Genomic DNA, 19,905 nt, shown 5'->3' with positions numbered 1-19,905 from the left:
TCTTGACGGTGGTAACAAAACTGAGACATTATTAGATTTTTAACTGATTTCTAAAGAATATAGGACTTTTTTTCCTTGATAATGTCATTTAAGAAGACTGTGGCTTTCCTTTTAATACTTTAAATTGAATGAATACCTAAAGTTTAATTAATTATTTAGGCCTCAAGAATGGTAACAAAACAGAAATTAATTCATACTTACCGTCACATTTTTACATTTTATTAAATAAGTACTAAAAATACCGTAATTACACAATAGATTTTAATAACTATAGATTATAGCGGTGTTATTTCGTTTACTCAAAATATATTACAACACCAAAAAATAAAAACATAACATTTTCATCCGTTGTTATAAATTTTTATAATTCCTCAGCTACACTGTAATAAATAGAAGAAAACTGCCTCTGTGGTCTAGTGGTAGAAGCTTCGCTTCATGACCCAGAGGTCCCGGGTTCGATTCCCGGGTGGGACCATCAATTTGTGTTTCTAAATTGTGGTTCTAAGTTTGGTTAGGAGAGTGATGGAACAGAGAGTGCTCCTATATAATCTACTCCTTCGTACATGGCTGATCTCGTGGTCGAAATTCGGCTAGGAGGACAATCCCCAACCGAACCGTTAACCGTTGGGCAGCTGGCCGCCAGGCAACACTACCCGGCGGGGTCGTAGGATCCTGTCTTTGCCATGGGGATGCACTAACAACCTCGCATATCCATAAAGTCATTTAAATTAAGCTATTCGTACCTTGGAGGGCAAGGGTGGTCATTGCACGTCCGCACTCGGTTCTCTGGTTTAGTCAGCGGGTCACACATGTATGGGGACGCGTTCTTGCCGTCTTCGTCTCTGACGCACTGAATTATCAGTTCCTGTGGGAGAATAGTGTGTTTTAGAACAGATTCATGAAGATATGTTGTAGATGTGTACACCACTGTACATGATATATTCCATCAATTCGCATTCTGTGAGCATTCCGAGTTTTATAATCTAGTCAATTCTAAAGATAATTTGTTTCAATGTATAGTTACTTACAATAATTTACGTTACTGGTCAATTCATTAGAAAATATGTGGAAAATAAAGATTTATTTTACACAAATTTCATTTTATTTACTTTATCATATCATGGGATAGAGCACCTGGCTGACAAGAATCAGATGATGACAATAATGATGACGATAATGACTCATTCGTTGAATACCTGGACGCCACTAAGACAAGAAGCACTGCAGCTAGTATATCCCTTCTCCTTCCAGGAGTAGCTCTTGCCGGGCGCGCCGGGCGCCACGCGGATGTTGCTCGATGTGCCGTAGGTGAGAGACCTGCTGATGATGATGACGATGATAATGTAGTAAAACATATGTTTTATTGCACAAAACAAGATGTGGGAGGTAAGGGAAAGATATGAGGAATATCGCAATCTGCGGCCTTATTGCATACTGATATAATATTGCATATATGAATAAAATTGTGTAGTTGTAGTGCCGCCTCAGTGCCATTTGTGATTTTGTTTTACTTACATATGCAATTTAAATAAAATAAATAATAAACACTACTAAAATCGAAATTGTATAATTATACGATGATTACGAGTTATGAGTCTTTGCCCTTATTATTTTTGGTGAAGTTTTTTTTAAATTTATAATTTAAAATAGTTAAAGCTGACTCAAATCTCACTCAATTTAATTTGGCATTATTATGATATGGCTCCCTGACTCATAGAAAATCAAATGAATTGATAACACGTCACGATAATGTTCATAAAACACTGATAAGAACAAAATCATGTTTCTATCTTTATCGAAAAACTTTATCATTATCACTACAGTAATCTAAAGATAGTGGACAGTCTCTGTTGGTTTGTTGTGAAGTTAGTGAGTTTGTAAAATATTGGACATGTCTTTAGAAGTGAATACAAGTGAGCCTGATGAATTTAATAATGATGAGCTGCACAAATATATTGAAGAATACGCAAAAACAATGGGAATGAAAGATTTCACTTATCACGTCGAATATGTTTGCGGACGTGGTGATAATTTCATATCTAATTTATTCCGAGTATTCATTAAAGAAACAAACGATTGTAAAGATGCAAACGTTAGTGTGGTTGTGAAAACTTTAGTGAATACAGTAAGACAAGATTTGTTTAATGAATTACATGCAAGGGAAGTTTTAGTTTATGATAAAGTTATTCCAGCATTTGAAGACATTCAGATGCGTTTGATTGAAGATCAAAGGGTTGTTTTACCTAAATGTTTTGTTTCTTGTGATACAAAAGGTAAAGAGGTGCTGAAGATCTCAAGGCTAAAGGGTATACCATGGAAACCAATTTTGAAAAATATGATACTATTCAATACCAACATGTTTGTCTAGCTTTGACAGAACTGGCCAAATTTCATTTGTTATTCAACATGAGCAACCGGATAATTACAGAAATTTAGCTGCACAATTTTCAGATTTAATCTACAAAGACAGTTTCCTAAATAAGACACTATTACGAAATCATTTTCAAGACTCATTCAACATGTCTTTAAATGTTATAGAAGATGCAAAAGCAAAAAAGAAATTGGAACAAATTGAATGTAAACTGTTAGACATTCTAAGAAAGTATGTTGAACCAAGAACGTACAATGTTCTGTGCCACGGTGATTTGTGGATAAACAATATGGTTTTTAAACACGATGATGTGAGTATTGCTGTGTTTTTAATAACTATTAAGTTTCGGGTTCTAAGAGTTAATAGTTAAAGCCCTATTTTTTCACCTCCTTGTACTGGATATAAAAGGTTAACAAAATGTTTTTTTTTTGTTTTACAGGAAGGGAATCCAACAAGAGTATGCTTTATAGACTTTCAAGCAATGCGATATGCTAGTCCGGTTATTGATATCGTATACTTTATTTACCTTTGCACAGACTCCGAATTTCGGTCCCAGCATTTTCTCACTCTACGAGATTTATATTACGATAGTTTAAAACAATTTTTGAATGTGTATCAATTAGACGTTAGTGTTATATATCCTAAAGAGGAATTTGTGAAAGATTTAAATTATTATATGCCTTTAAGCCTACTCGTAGCTCTAGTAGAATTAAGAGTAATAACAACTACGCCAGAAGATGATGCCATATTAAGAGGTTCAAGTTTAGCTGGTAATAGTAATACAAGTGAAGTGCCTGGAGAAAATAATCTATTTATAAATAGAGTCAATGATATTGTTAATGAATTTGTATCCAACGGTATGTTAGATTCGATTACATAATGATGGTATATTTCAGTTTTAGAATAAAACGGTCTTATTATTATTATTTTTGTTAACCTTCTGAAATACTTGCTCCTTACATTGTCATAATGTCGAAATTATCAAAAAGATATACTACATACAATAAAATTTTGTTGTTCAACTTACCTGTCGCTATTGTAAACCGGAGCACTGGAATCCCCAAATGAGCTTCCGTACGCCATTGAGCAAGGTTCCATCACACATCTCTCTGTATCTTCAGGAGGCTTTGGTCCCAAACACTTTCCATCAGGGAGTTTAGCGATAGTTCTGCTGAACTCTAGAAAGATCTTGCAGTGAACCTCTTTCTTACGCCATCCTTCTCCGCAAGTAACGCTGCAGGGTCCCCATTCATCGTCTTTTATGTAGCTATAGAAGAAAAACCATGTTATATTGGTTTTTTTAATACAAAGCTAAGTATCAGATCTTCTCAATCTAACACACTCTAGATTTAAGAAGTCATGCTGGGATATTATGTGCTTCCAGGGGTCACAAAACTACTTAAAACCTATCGGAATGTTATATTTAATCTGGCTGGTTTATGTAGAAGTATGTGCACCAATGTCTGTTACAATTCGCCAATCGTTTTTGTATCGAGTGAACAAGAGACCTGAAATTTGAAGACAGTAGTTTTAGAAAAGTGTTGGAGAGAATTTTGTGCTGTAGTTCAAATAGTGTTAAATTGAACAGTGTAAAGTTTTTGTTAAGTGTGCGCCAGAAAGAGTTTGTAAGAGAAGGTGTTGAAAGCAGAAGGAACAAAAACTCAGTTTGTGAGCAGTGAGTGTGTGAATACCGTGCGAGAGATCTCAAAGTTATGTGCAGAAGTGCTGGAACAAGATAGTGAGATGGATTGCTCTGAGGTGAATCAAAATGAGATGGAGTGAAAAGGAAGTTTGTATTTTATATTTTTCTAGTAGGTAGGTATTGTGTTTTTCGTTTGTAGAAATATAAATTTCTACTCTTAACAGTAAAGTGTTATTATTTACAGTGGATGTTTTTGCTAAACATTCTATTTTAGACACATAAATTCACAATCTATAACACACTCGGATTTAGGTTCTAATAAGTCTAAGTGCACAGTTTTGCTGATAAAAAAGGGCATCTACTGGCTCGTAGTAATGTGAAAATTCAAAAAGCTAGTAAAAGAAAAATTCTAGCCATTGCCAAAGTGTTCGATGGGGTTTATGTCATTCCTTGTTCATAGATGTGTGATGTTTTTAAATGTCTGAATCGAAAAGTGATACCGAAAACTGAGACGAATGTAGGTACAATACCTCACATACAACCAGCCACACGCAAAGAATATTTTGTAATTGCTGAAAGAGACAACAACAAAATACTCTGAGCTCAAGTAGATAGTAAGAGACGCATACATAAGTACACTTTGATAAAAGGTTGCATGTATAGACTTGGTTAATATAAAAACCAATAGTAGGTATTTTGCGAAATATAGCTAGAAATTACATTATTTTGATTATGAGTATTACGACCTTATTTATAAGTTTATCAGATACCATTGAAAAATTAACAACCAACAGTTTTTTAAAAGCAGCATTACTTATATGCCAAACTTCTATCAGATGCAATTATAATTAGCTCACTTTTTATAGACGCAATGCTGCTAAAGACGTGTTGATTGGTAATCAATAAAGGCAGGTTGGTACGGTTGCAGTAGGTCTGTTCTAATCATTTTTATTCTAAGAGAAGATTTTTCAATAATCAGATAAACGTTATCTGAGGAATAAATTTGTTGCTGTCACTGTCAAATACAAACATTCAGACGCGACAGCATCAGAATTATTCCTCAGAAAACTCCTATATGACCATTGAAAAATCAGCCCTTAACCGTTTTTACTCTACCCAACCACCTCACAATCATTATCATCTACTCTACAAACAAGATCAACTTACGTAGCTTCAACCGGCACGTCAGGTTCTCCGATCAGCCGCTCAGTCTTCGGCTGCGGCGGCGGGTACTGCTGGATGAGGGGCTGCGTGTGGTACACTACTCCTGGGATCAGGTCCTCTATGTCGTCTTGCTGCTGGGCGGAGGAGGTTTGGTTGGAATGAGAGGTTTATGTCAAGGGTATAACTATTTTAACTTATGTATAACTGTATATTGACCACCATATAAGACTACTTTACAACACAATTAATAAAATCTTGTGAGTGAACCTATACTAATGAGTTTTACTTTACTAATAACCATGTACCTGATATGTTGTGTAAAACGAATCAGTGAGAACAGTTGCCGCTACACGGGTTCGTTATCGACGTAGATAAAAGTTACCATATAGCAATTCGTCATAAATAAGGTGCTGTAATTGGTGGAAACCGCATTGTACGAGTTTATCGACGTAGATAACAAATCCGGACACCGCAAATTCCTGAGCATAATTTTCTTGTGGTTTTATCTACGAGCAAGGATTTTTTGATGATAAGTAGACCTCACCTCAGACTGGCTCTCCCCCTCCTCCCTGTAAGTCGGGCAGCTGATGCCCACGAAGCAGGGCCGGCTGATCTCCGGCCTCTCCTCGGGGTCGCAGCCGCCGCCGGGGGGCGCGCACTCCACGCCACGGACCTGGACTCCTTCGCCGCAGGAGACGGAGCACTGGGGGAAAGAGATAGATGTAAAGGCACGGAAATCAGAGTGATGGGGGAAAGAGATAGAGAGATTGCACTCCACTCCGCGCACCTGGACGCCTTCGCCGCATGAGACTGAGCACTGGGGGAGGGAGATAAAGATACATTACTTGACGGGTGTGAAAGTACGGATTTCTAAGTGATAGGGGTAAGAGATAGAGAGATTACACTTCATGCTGCGCGCCTTCGCCGCATGAGACCGAGCACTGGGGAAGGGAGATAGAGAGATTAGGGTTGATGGCAATGGGCGAAAGAGATAGAGAGATTAGTTGACGGTTGATGATAGTACGGAATTGAGAGTGCTGGGGGAAAGAGATGGAAAGATTAGAGTTGATAGTTCTAAAAGTACAGAAATGGTTAAAGGGGGGAAGAGATTAGGGTTGATAGTTATGGAAGTAAGGAAATCAGGGCAATCAAGAAAGAGACGTAGAGATTAGTTTACGATTATGAAAGTACGGATTTCAGAGTGATGGGGAAAGAGATGAAGAGATTAGGGTAGCAGTTTCTGATGGTACCAAAGTACTGTACAACCACCGAACATTTATTATAAGAAATTAACAATCCTTAAGCAGTGTCGCCCGCCTGTCAAACATCCGTCAGATCCATACAAGTAACATCAGATTTGACAAGCGAGCGACGCCAACGCTGCAGGCTTAGTGATTGTTAATAGGGAATATGCATAAAAAAAATATACTTTTATTGGATAGTTTTACATCACTTTATTATAGTTAAAAAAAATCAACGCCAAAATAAGTAATTTAAGGTATTGTAAAGAAAGTTAAAAAATTACAACCATCACGACCACTTTGAAATTCCCGTCAGGATGGCGGGCTGGTGTGACGTCATAAACTTTTAATTTCACGGCTCAGAATAATGAGTCCCATCAGTCGGCATAGATTTTTTACCTAATCAAGTAATCACAGAGTACTTTTGTATTTTCAACAAACCAATGTTGTCATGGTAACAAACGAAAAAGGAAGTGTATAAAGTGTGATCAGTGGCTGTTTTGTAATGGTAATAAAGTGTGACCAGTGGCTGTTTTGTAATGGGAGCTCGTAAATAGCTACTAGTAGCTCTTTTGAAATGGGAGCGCGCAAAGCAGAGGACCTTTGTACACAATATTACGCTATTATGGCAATATGAACATAAGGTAATATTTGTATTGTATGTAAGTACTTACTGTAACTTGTTCTCAGTAAGAGAGACTAGGGTTAGTGGATCATTCTATTCTATTATCTGCGGGGGTGTAAGAACCTGCACCTGGCTCTCTTGAATGGAACCATTGTGCATACGAGTATCTCAAAGGTCTAAACCCCCTTCCTAAGCTTGGAATGTATCCATTTCCCACCACGCTGGTCCACTGCGGATTGGTGGGTTCACATATCTAAATGTGCTTAATCTAAATAATGAGGTTTCCTCACGATGTTTTCTTTCACATACTACATGATTATCCCCGAATTTAATTCTACAAAAATAACAACGTATAACATACATATTATCTTTTATTTATAATAAAAACTACTATTACTGTAATCATATCACACTCTATCATATATCTCTATTTACAGGATGGTTGTGGTTTTCCATCTTTTCTATAATTTTCAGTTTCGAGCCATCATTGTTTATTTATTTATTTAAACTGGAACACCAGCAGCTTATATTGTTCAAAACCAATTTTAACATAATGGGGCAGTTATGCCTATACGTGGACTATATTTGGGCACACGGCTCTCGACTTTTCAATAGTCTTTGCTGTCGTTTTCCGCAGCTGGCCACAGTTTACTCGTTCATACTGCGTAATAAATCTAATGTATCCAGTTCTTCTGATTACGAGAATTCTTCCATAACTTAATTTAGAAAAAAATAACAACTTTTGAAATATACTAACGACTGCCATTATAACCTAAAAGTAGAAAGAGCAACTTGTGTCATGTTCATGTCATAATACTTACAATACAAATTTAATTTTATTGTGTTGCAATATGGAGCATATTTGAGTAGCTCGTTGACCAGCGAACGGCTGTTTACGCCTCATTACAATAGAACAACTATTGGCAGCCCATACACTACCAACAAAAAATATAAAAAGTCCTAAACTTTGCAAACAAACAAGCATATCAAATAAGAAGTGGAGAGGTTATAGGAGGCTAGAATCTATTGGAAGAATTTTTATGTAATCCATCGTATCTGATCACAACGAGCATCACAAACACTCGGTGACATTAACATTTCTTTGTTTAAACTTGACATTTATTTAACTTCCGCCGTAAACGCAAAGAAGTTATTATTCTGAGATTGATATATAAAGAATTTTGACGTCACATCCGCCCTAAGAAAATGGGTGACGTTTCTCTGAAGTTAGAATTTACCGAAGTTTTTTTGTCCATTTCAACTTCATTTACTTGCTCAAAAATAAATTATAATCAAAAATATTGATGGAGTCGAGTCGTAGTTATGAAATAACAAAGTTTATTATAAATAATATTTGACCTTTATTTGAACCACTTGCATATTCCCTATTGCTAATGTGTCGGTGGTGGTACGGTAGCTAATAGCCGTTGAAGAAGAGGCCTTTTCTGCAAAAGACGATTGATCTTCTTTTTAGTGTGTTGGTGAAAAACACGAGATAGAGTCAGACAAGTAAAGTCAAAGTCAAATGGTTTTATTCATCGTAAAAATATAAAATTTTCTGATGAACGTCAATTTTTACAAACTACTCTCTGTAGTTTATAATTATTCGAAGTTTAATAAATAAAATAATGAACCTATTACAAACCAAAGAAATGTAAGCAGGTTACCAGCAAACAAACTTTAATTGAAATTCCAACATCATAATTACTTTCACACGCAACAACAAAGAAAATAATACGAGTACAAAATTAACAAAGGGAAAAGTCAACATTCTACAAAGTTGAAGATTTCCAACTTTTTCCCAAGTTTGTTTTAAATTATGATCGTATATTAAACGACGCTTAACTTTATTAAAACAAACAGGATCTTCCCATTCGGGTATTTAATGTACAAAAATATCCGGTAATTACTCGCCGTGGGAGGTACTTAGTTTTAGATTCTTGATTATTATTGTATACATTCATGTATCATTATTGTTGAAAGTATGTGCTCCCCGTTATCAGTGCAGATGTGAATTATGTATGTTTTTGTCGATTTATCTGCCTGCCAACTGCAAAAAAGTTGTAAAACTAACGTTAGCTTTAATTTAATAAACTATACCTACCTACACTTATATTCGAGTGAGTACGTAAACTCTAAAATTATTCACGGCAAGAAGCGTTGAAGAACAGTAATACAACTCGAAGTCAGTTCGTCTTTTTACCGCTGTGAGGCTTCGCCGCGTCAAAAAGACCACGTCACTTTCCCAACTACACGGACAAGTTTCCTACGAGGTATGAAATTGGTGGAGCGAAGGCAGTAAGCCAACTCCGAATTGACTAAAGTGTGTTTTTAAATCTCAGATACTAAATTGACAGATACTGAACTAGGGTTTCTGCTCGAGAATTCTCGAGCTCGAGAAGATTCGAGAAATTCGGCTTAGTTCGAGACGAGAAAAAAATCTGAAGACTCGAGAATTTCTCGAGCCTTGAAATAAAAATTAAAAATATTCAATTCGATTTTTTTTCTGCGCCGCTTAACAAGACACACGCATACCATGCGCGTGTATTATGATTTATTATGTTTCATCTCCATTTAAGCTAGTGCTGTACTGATAATACCAATGAATGATTAAAAGATAACGTAGTAATACGTACTGTTTCTTAGTTCAGGTGGACCAAAAGAAGTCTTCCGATGTTGTTTGGCTCTGATTTTTTTTCTAAATGAAAAACTTTTATTCTGTTTTTTGATTATGTTTATTTGAACCTTAACAATTTTATTGGTAAAGTCGAAAAGATGATATCGGCCAAATGGGTGCCCTCACAATTGATTGCCATACGGGCTCGTATTATGGCATTTGTCATCATTTCAGCGAAAACTTCGGGCAAGAAATTCTCGCACTCGTGTCGAATGTTGTCCTTAAGGGCTTTCAGAGACACGGGTTTATTCACATAAACACGGGACTTCAAAAAACCGAAGAAAAACTGTCTGAAACTGTTAAATCGGGCGATATTGCAGGGAAAAATGACAGATAAAACGAAAAAAAAGCGACCCGAAAACTGAATAAACACAATTTTCCTCGTTCTTGGGGAGTATATCACTCCACGGCTTCTGAACTTGTATTCTGCATTTGTCTAGTCCACAAATATCAAAACTGATTTGAAATTGGCGGCCATTTGCACAAATGAGAGCAACTTCCAATAGGGTGATTACTTTTGGCCCATCTTGTACCTACTAGTAATTAGTAGCTAGCCAGACAGCTAAATTATGAGTATTAGTAAAGTATTTTCTTTGTGATTAAGTTGACAAAGTAAAAAAAGGAGATTTAGTGTTTTTTTTTAAATTAAGGCTTTTTTCTAAAAGGTTTTCTTAAAAACGCTCGAGACTCGAGAAGACTCGAGAATTTGGGCTCGAGAATTCTCGAAGCTCGAGAACGAAAACAGGTCGAGAAATCAGAAACCCTATACTGAACGGATCATCGACAATGATATCATAAAAAACAGACTTTACGTAAGAGCGATATCACACGGGCGTTTTGAGTGAAAACATAACAAAACGCACATAACGCTCGTGAGGCATTGCTCTAAGATACTTTAGCGAACTATGGGAATAGGGTGGTTTATGTATGGATTTCAGAGAGTTTGCTGATATAACTCACAAATTCAGCCAGCCAAATTAGCAATTTAATAGCTGCTGAAGAAGCGTAATTTTTTTAGGTAGACTAGTTCTCGAGTAAAGACAACGAAATGAAAGAAGTCGCGTCAGACGCCATTCATCCACCCTATTAACTTAGGTAGTCATGTAGCTGTTTAGTAATGATAAAGAGGCCTATATTGAGCAGCTATCAGGGAGATTTTTGACAGACATCTGAAATTTCTGTATGCGAAGACTTTAACTTTCACATAACATTTAGTGTATCTTCCGAAGTTGGAAGCGTCTCTACTGAGCAAGTTTTACCGAACCCGGGACAAGACAAACCGTCGCGCGAAGTTCAGGCGGAGTTGATAGCTTGTTAGTGTTCACAGTTGAACCTAGATCTAGATGTAGATCTAGACGTACCGTGTACTACGCGTTTGATGAGTTACATGAGTGCGAGTGTGCTTGTCGATGGATAGATGCATGAAATGGAATGAAGGTGACATAAACAAAGTTAAAGTGACAGAAACAAAGTTAAGATGACATAACCAAAGTTAAAGACGCCTCGTTAAGAGAGTTACCTACTTGAAGACGGTCGACAACGCCGATAAGGCTTTTGAGCTTTTATAACATTTAAAAAGCTGGGAAGGTTTTTCATGAAACAATGCTAAGATGAAAATAATTCTCGATTCATATTTCTAGACGATTTAAAATCGTTTTCTACGTGAGTTTTTTCAAAATTTGCAAACAGTTTTTTTATAAGTTATACCATAGAATAACGAGACTTGTTATTATATGGTTATACTTACTTGAATTTAAAATTATCATGATACGAAAATTCAAAGCTCAAAAGCTTTGCCAAAATCTCTAAACTGTTCACTTTATTGTCTCCATGTTGACGAGATGCCTAGTCTAGTCTCTGCACTCAGCATATTTTCTGAGTAAGCGATTTATTTAAAAGCGCAATTGTACGATGTTGTCCTGAAATGCCCGATGTAGTCGAGTCTGATATAAACCTGTTTTCTAAAGCAGTCTGCAGTCTAAGATGGTTCAAGAATTCTGTGTGTGTTTTGTGTTATTATGGGGACCATTAAATATATTACACTCCCATGCAATGAAAAGGTTCCACTGAGAAAAACACCAAATTCCTCATAAATGGAAAAGGCTAGCTTAATGACGCCTTCTGCAACATTGAAGTATATTTAACAGAGCATCAGGATATAACCAACTAAAAAATATTGTGTTAAAATTTTAAATTAAATGTTTGAAAAAATTGGGGCCGTTTGGTGTCGGCATTTTGTGAGTGGAACTATTTCATTGCCCGTGCGTGTATTATATTCAATTCTGTTAAGTAGTGATGATATCAATAAAACCTCTCACTGTTGTATTGAATGTCAGAAAATCATCAGAAAGTCAGTTAGGCCCGTTATTTGTTTAAAACTTTTTGCACTGGGGATACACAAGGTTGCCTGTAAGAAATCGCTCTTAGCGATAAGGCCGCCTATTGTTAATTATTCCTAGTTTATGAGTATTGTTTTGTATTTTTTGACTATTTTTGTGGTGATCAATAAAGTCATACTTATTTCTTTCTACACATTTATCTGTATTCTTGATATTGTAAATAACGCTATTTGTAATATAATAGTTAGTGTGAAGTATATTAATGAATCTACATTTCCTTTTTCATGTACCCAATCTTAATCTCTTATTCCCGCCATCCAAAGGTTGTCTGACAGAGATCGCTTTTAGTGATAAGTCCGCCTTTTGTACCCTAATTAAGTTGCAACTTGTTAATCTTATTATTCTATGTTGGTGTACAAATAAAGTGTATTCTATCTATCTATCTTGTGTTTTTTTTCCTGCACTGTTTCCTAGCAGGCAAAGCCTTGCAGTTTATGCCCTCTGGCCTGGTGCATGTTGTGGTTTTACGAATTAACGCGTTGGAATGTCCCAACAAAAGCAATTTACAACTTCCGAACAACACATCGTTAGTTCTGGCGATTTCCTAAACTATTAACGGGCAGCCTAGCGCGGTAAATTAATTAATAATGAAATTTCATACGCCGTTACTTGGTACGAACAATAGCCATCACTGCCTTGCTTTCAACACGGGTACTTGCATAATTTTATCATCTATAGGTACGCAACGGGTAAATAATTGAATATAATTTTTTATAACCCTAAAATGAAGAAGAGAAGAAAATGGCAATATAATGGAAAAAAATGGTTTTCGTTGCTATGTTAGCTTTGTCGGACTGTATACCTACATATTTATGTACAAAGTCTACTTTGATGTTCAGGGATATCTTAATAAGACACGGTCAACCGGAACACTTAGTTAATTTAATTAATTGAATTAAATAGTTAATAGTTATTCATTTTATTAATATTTAAATGAAATTATTTTAAACGTTGTTAGTAATACTTAATTAAAATATACAACACATTTTATTTTGGTTGGACGTTAAAAATAAATACGGATTTACGTTTGCATAACAAATTCATGCTACCCTGTCTGGCTGAATACATTTCTCACTCAGAAAGTATTTTTGTTCGTGCTACTATTGCACCGTCCATGGATCGATACACTCTCAACATTTTATACAAAAACGAGGATAAAATGAATAAATGCAAATGCGAGTTGATGAATATCAACCCAATATCAATTACGCAACGTAATAAATCGAATAAACACTGTAAAAGTTCATACAAAAATGGCTTTAATAATACAATTTAAACCAAATGGCGACAGCTACCATCAAATCCATTTGGCTAAAAACCTCTCCGCTAAGTATGAAAGTTGCAAATTAAAATAAAACTCTATGAATATAGCGAAAAGACTCGCTTCACATTACCATTCCAGTCTGAGACGCGGCTAAGTTTAACTTTATAATACATTATTCAATGTACCTAAAGGAAGCTATGAAAAGTAACATAATTTTGTAGATTTTAAGTTTTATGTTGTTGTCAAGCTAGCTTCAGTGATCGTAAATCGTAAGTGATCAATGATCATTGATCTTAAGCAACACATGCAATGGTCATCCATTTCTTTTACACAATAATAATAACATGTTCGTTAAATCGCAATAAGTTGTCAGCACACTTCACTAGGCACGCCTTGGATGGGTCAATTTCTAGTGGTTGTTTTCTGGACGCTTCCGTGCTTCGGACGGCACGTTAGCCGTGTGTCCCGGTTGCTGTTTCGGCAGCAGTCGTTAAGCCTAGTCAGAGGCCTTCGGGCAGCTTGAAAACATCTGACAGTCAGGTTGCCCACATAGCCGACAACTCTCTCAGCACAAGCTTGCTTGTGTTGGGGTCCACCAACCCGCGCTAGGCCAGCGTGGTGGACTAGGCCTAAAATCCTTCCCTGAAAGGAAACCCGTGCCCCAGCATTGGGCACGTCATGGTTTGTGATGATGATGATGTACATGTATGTATTCACCCGGGCTCCGAGCCTCGACCTACGCAGAGAGAGAGAGAGAGACAGGTTATAGACTCACCCCAGACCAGTGTCCGGCGACCCAGCGCGGGCAGGATTGCTGGTTGCAGGGCTGCGTGCCTCAACCTGTGCGGAGAGAGAGAGAGAGAGAGAGAGAGAGAGAGAGAGAGAGAGGGAGAGAGGGTATAGACTCACCCCAGACCAGTGTCCGGCGACCCAGCGCGGGCAGGGCTGCTGGTTGCAGGGCTACGTCACACGCGAGAGAGAGAGGGAGAGAGAGAGAGATAGAGAGAGGTTACAGACTCACCCCAGACCAGTGTCCGGCGACCCAGCGCGGGCAGGGCTGCTGGTTGCAGGGCTACGTCACACGCGAGAGAGAGAGGGAGAGAGAGAGAGATAGAGAGAGGTTACAGACTCACCCCAGACCAGTGTCCGGCGACCCAGCGCGGGCAGGGCTGCTGGTTGCAGGGCTGCGTCGCGCGCGGCGCTGGAGACACGCAGCCGGGCTCCGAGCCTCGACCTGTAGAGACAGAGAGAGAGAGGTTAGAAGGTGTTGGAGATGTGGCAACAGCTGTAGCTACACGGGTTCGTTGTCGACATAGATTAACCGCCCCTACCACCCCACCAACCCGCACTAGGTCAGCGTGGTGGACTAGGCCTAAAACCCTTCCTTCATTGGAAGATGACCTGTGCCCCAGCGGTGGGGACGTGATGGGTATGTGATGTGATGTGATAGATAAACGTCATTTGCCATAAATACGACGCTGTGATTGGTGAAACGTGCACTAAACAAATTTATCAACGTCGATAATGAACCCGTGAAATTTATTTTAATGGATCTGGCAGACGTTTGTCGGATAAGTGATATTTCAGTATTTTTGAGTGGTCTAATGTGTCAGTAGCAGGTATGCTATATGGCGATAATACGTACCAGGTTCATAAGTATCCGCCTGCGTGACGTTAGCGGACCTGGCACAGACCACCCTGCGCGTGCGCACGCCGCCGCCGCACGACACTGGGCAAGACGACCACTCTCCTACGTACCATCTGGGGGAAGACGAGGAGATTAGAGATCTGTTGTGGGAGGAGGTGGAGATATAGAGCCTACTAACTACTTAGTACAATTGAAATCAAACACGAAGCTGAAGATGGAGAGTCACTGTGGAGTGTGGATGCTATCTGCCCCATCTATGAGACATAGGACACTAAGTCATGTTTACTGTGCGGGTGCCCCCCTGCCGCACGACACCGGGCGTACCATCAGGGGGTAGAAGAGGAGGAGATTAGGGTGGGAGGTATTGACTTACATTATTACTAGCGTAAGGATAGGCCCAACTGCTCAAGAAACTGGCACCCTCACGCTGGTCCTAAAATCTTATATTTATGTATAATTGTCATAATTTTTTTCAAATGCGTTTAGTGCGCAGGTGACGTTTTCATTACGAAAAATGTTCTGACGCGCCCATCCTAACAACTTATTGAAATCATTGGTTGAAGGATTGTATTTCTTTATCGCGCGCGATGCGTATTCATATTTATTTTTATATTTTATAATATTTTGAAACTGTCATCCCAACTGTGTCCCAACCAGTCAGCTTCATTAGTAGCTTGAATTTTTGTATCTTGTTATAGCCACAATAAAATAGGTTCGAAGCTACAAAGACAAACGGTGACGAGACTTAACGGTGAGCCTACGGAATTTCTTACAGAATTATTTATAATTTCTTCAGATTTTGCTTATCGTAAAAATAGCTAAATTGCAACGTGCAAAGCTTTATTTTAATGTACCTATGTTAATAATAATCTTATTAACTGTTAGCGTTAGAGGTAATAATAACATTGTTTCAAGATGATCTACTTAACTGTTTTCACATTATTTTACGGAAAAATACTTAGCTAAGTAATATAAAACCGATACCCTTGGAAATCTTCACTGGCATTTCGATAAGTATTTGAATCTCTTCGCATTTCTTATTACCTGAGATTTCTCTCTAATGACGCTGCCAGAGATTCTTCAACTCTTATTATTCACAGAACAACGTTGTATATTGGAAGAGCAATGAAAAACGGAAAACAAGTATTTCCACTTTGCAGTTAACGTCCTTGCAACAGTTTTCTTAAGAGGCGAAAGTATTTGCCTAGTGTTGTGTAATATTGATAGTTTATGATCTTTTGTGTTTATTTAACTTAACCTCTAATAATCATACTAATCTCTAATTTTTAATTGGAAAGAATTCTGACATTTTATAAGTGATGCTACTAAAAAAGTTCTTTACCGAAAAAAGGAAAAATTGCGATCCATTTCTGGGCAATATTTTTTTCTTAATATTTTTATACAAAAAGATAAATCTAAATATTTACTTGCTCAAGTAAACTAATACAAAAATAACAAATATTTCAATATAATAGCTGTTCCCGCGAGCTTCGCTTCGCCTTAATAAGTTTTCCCGTGGGAATTCCGCGATAAAAAGTAACATATGTGTTAATCCAGGGTGTCTGCTAACTCCATTCCAAATTTCATTAAAATCGGTTCAGCCGTTTTGACGTGAAGAAGTAACAAACATATACACATACATACATACATACACACACACATACACTTACAAACTTTCGCATTTATAATATGAAGTAGGATCACGACTCACGACCAATGTATCGAATTAATTTTAATTGCTTTATTTTATTCTTTAGCATGGCATCACTTCCTACTAAATTCAGGGATAATAAACCTTTTTAATCAATTTCAAAAAAAGATTGTCTATTCGGTAAGTACATATATGTTCGGTAGGTATGTAAGATTATTGGAACTGCACCATATTGACATATGACAATATATTAGGGCTAAGGCTAATAAACAAATATTCAAAATTTTATAAATGTTTATGTACCTATGTATGTTTATTTATATGCTTGTTGGTATGTATGTTTTTCCACGCATATCTCTGAAACGATTGATCCGATTGTCACTATTCTTTTTGAGGGTTCCGTACCTCAAAAGGAAAAAAAGGAATCCTTATATGATCACACTTTGTTGTCACCACCCTTTTTCTCGGAAATGGGTAAATATATCAAGCTGTTATTTCGTATATTTGTACATAATTATGATGAAATTAAAAGGAAAACTACCTCAAGTAATTAAGTAGACTTGTACGGAACACTTAGTGCGCGAGTCCAACTGGCTCAGTCGGGTAAGCGCCCGCTTCTCAAGCAAGAGATGCGGGTTCGAATCTCGGCGCTGACATGTAGGTAACAATGAGTTAAGTAGAATGTATACCATCGCTCTTACGGAGAAGGAAAACATCTAGATATAATGTGAACCCACCAACACCGCAGTGGACCAGCGTGGTGGGAAATGGTCCAAGCTTAGGAAGGCAGTATGGAGATGCTGGAGGCGCTTCCCCATGGCAAAGGGAGGATCCTCAGACCGTAGGAACCAAGTGTAGGTTTCATCAAAATCGGTTAGTGAGTTTTCAAGATATGGACGTGGAAGTGCTATGATGTGATACTTTATGGTGATAGCTATCACCAAAGAGGTTTATGAGATATATTTTTTCTGAGGTCAATGACTGTCACGATGCATCTGTCACATTGACTGATTTTCATTAGGCTACGTACTACGGCTACCGTTTCAAAAATAATTACTAGTTGTTTTTAGATATATTTTCTACGACAGCGATAATTATATAAGATAATTAAGATTATCTTTAATTGTATTTTTCACTGTTTGTGATATATTTAGGTACGGTAATTATTTCTCACCGTAGGTAAATCCCCTTTTAATTTGGAGCGCCGCACTTAATAAAATGGATACAGGGACTAAAAAAAATATATTATAGTCTCAGATGTCCAGACTCGTATTGAAAAAGTGCCCAGCCCAAAAAGGTTTGTGATCTCTGATTTGTCTAAAATTGATAACTGTCAGAATTCCGTAAGATTACTAATTACAGTGTACACTGCCGGGCAATGAAAAAGTTCCACTCACAAAATGCCGACAACAAACGACCCCAATTTTTTCAAAGATTTAATTTAAAATTGGAACAAAATATTACCGATTTTAGTTGGTTATATCCTGATGCTCTGTTAAATGTACTTCAATGTTTCAGAAGACTGCATTAAGCTAGCCTTTTCCGTTTAGAAGTAATTTGGTGCTTTTCTCAGTGGAACCTTTTCATTGCCCGTGAGTGTAATTATGATGAAGAATGGTTTGTGTATATGAAAATAATGATGTATCTTAATGGATGTAACGAATACATTCCAAAACCAGCTAACCGATTTCAAAATGTCTTCACTATTAGACCTAATTTGTAATAACATTGAGTGCTATGTACTTATACTACTTTTTATCCCGTTTTTCAATTTTGTGACTGAATTTCTTTTCCCAACTCTTCAGAACTACAGCATGAAGTTACAAAGAAACCTCACCTTTTGTTATTCCAATCCGCTCTTTGCGCCTCTAGCAATAAACACTACAACAGTGTGCCATTTTTACAGTTTCCTTTCAAGCTATGTTACTTATTCTCTCCCGTTGCTTTATTACGAGTCTATTTGAGTTCAGTTTAAATAGGGATTGCAAAGTTGCTTTCAATATTTACGATTTGACGGCAATTTTCAAATTGAATTGCTCCAGTTCAGGGAGAGCTTTTCAAGTTTGAACCTATTACAGATTTTCACATACCTATTGACAAACATTGACAAACATATATATTCACGATTGATATTATTAGGACTTGTGTTTATTAAGGGTAGAATATTTCCGAGCCATTATTTTATAATACCTACTTATTTTTTATTGTTTAGTATACAATATACATTAAGTAGTTTACATATTGTAGGTTTGTAAGTAAGTATATAATAATTTATGATATCCATTTTCACCAATTATGATATTACCTAATAATGTTATTATAATAATGTTGTAAATAAAAATACTTAAATTATTATTAGATATGATTCAAGGGACAACCTTAAACAAGTTAACGGTAATGGCTGGATGAGGGAGGCTGACGACAGATCCTTGTGGCGCTCCTTGGGAGAGGCTTTTGTCCAGCATAGGACGTGATGGATTGATTATGAGATGAAATCATTTATCAAAATTCAAAACACACAATGACATTATATCCAAGAACTCATGCAAAAGAGACACTTATAAGGACAAGGATGTGTGTATCATTTCACCACCTTTGCTAGCGGCTTGGTGGATGCGTCAAAAAGTTCCTATGGTGCATTTACATCCATTCATCTTCCAGAACACATACCCACAATACACGAGCGTAAAAGAGACAGATAATACGACACTTACTTGTAAGGACAAGGATGCGTGTTGCACCTCACCACGCTTGCTTGAGGCTTGCTGGATGCGTCACAGAGTTCCTCGGGTGCGTCGGAGCCCGTGAGCCGGTCGCGACACACGGCTAGCGTCATCTTATAACCTGGAGACAAACATGGAAATAAATTTATATCATGTATAACATATTAAACTAGTAAACACAACAATTTAGCGAAATGGTGTCACGTGGTGAATTATAGACGAATAGTAAAGAGGGGATTAGAAGTTGTTTCCGCAATAGCCGAGCGGCACCCACTCCATTTAATTAAGTTACGTAATTGGTATGCAGTTAGCTGACACCCTGGATTTAACACATAGGCTACTTTTAATCGCGGAATTCCCACGGTAATACTTTTTAGACAAAGCGAAGCTTGCGGGAACAACTTGTCTACTCATAATTTTGGTGTGGCAAAGTAGAAAACTTTGTCGTCTGAAATAAATATTATAATAATGTACCTACGTATTCAAACATAATGTTGTCT

The 19,905-nt window shown here is 37.2% G+C and overlaps 1 protein-coding gene across 1 annotated transcript in view; it reads right to left on the bottom strand.

Moving 5' to 3' along the window:
- LOC105389347 (ADAMTS-like protein 3) overlaps positions 1-19,905 on the bottom strand; it is a 335,955-nt gene that overhangs the window by 11,206 nt on the left and 304,844 nt on the right. Inside the window, exons 8-15 of the mRNA XM_048631226.1 lie at positions 19,397-19,526; positions 15,029-15,144; positions 14,517-14,617; positions 5,722-5,880; positions 5,181-5,311; positions 3,399-3,638; positions 1,197-1,320; positions 744-865 (exon numbers count right to left, since the gene is read on the bottom strand). Of these exons, the coding sequence (XP_048487183.1) occupies positions 744-865; positions 1,197-1,320; positions 3,399-3,638; positions 5,181-5,311; positions 5,722-5,880; positions 14,517-14,617; positions 15,029-15,144; positions 19,397-19,526 (1,123 nt within the window). The remainder of the gene's footprint in view (positions 1-743; positions 866-1,196; positions 1,321-3,398; positions 3,639-5,180; positions 5,312-5,721; positions 5,881-14,516; positions 14,618-15,028; positions 15,145-19,396; positions 19,527-19,905) is intronic.

This window comes from Plutella xylostella, chromosome 28 (assembly GCF_932276165.1).
Source record: "Plutella xylostella chromosome 28, ilPluXylo3.1, whole genome shotgun sequence".
NCBI lineage: Eukaryota > Metazoa > Arthropoda > Insecta > Lepidoptera > Plutellidae > Plutella > Plutella xylostella.
This window is presented reverse-complemented; position numbering and strand designations above follow the sequence as displayed.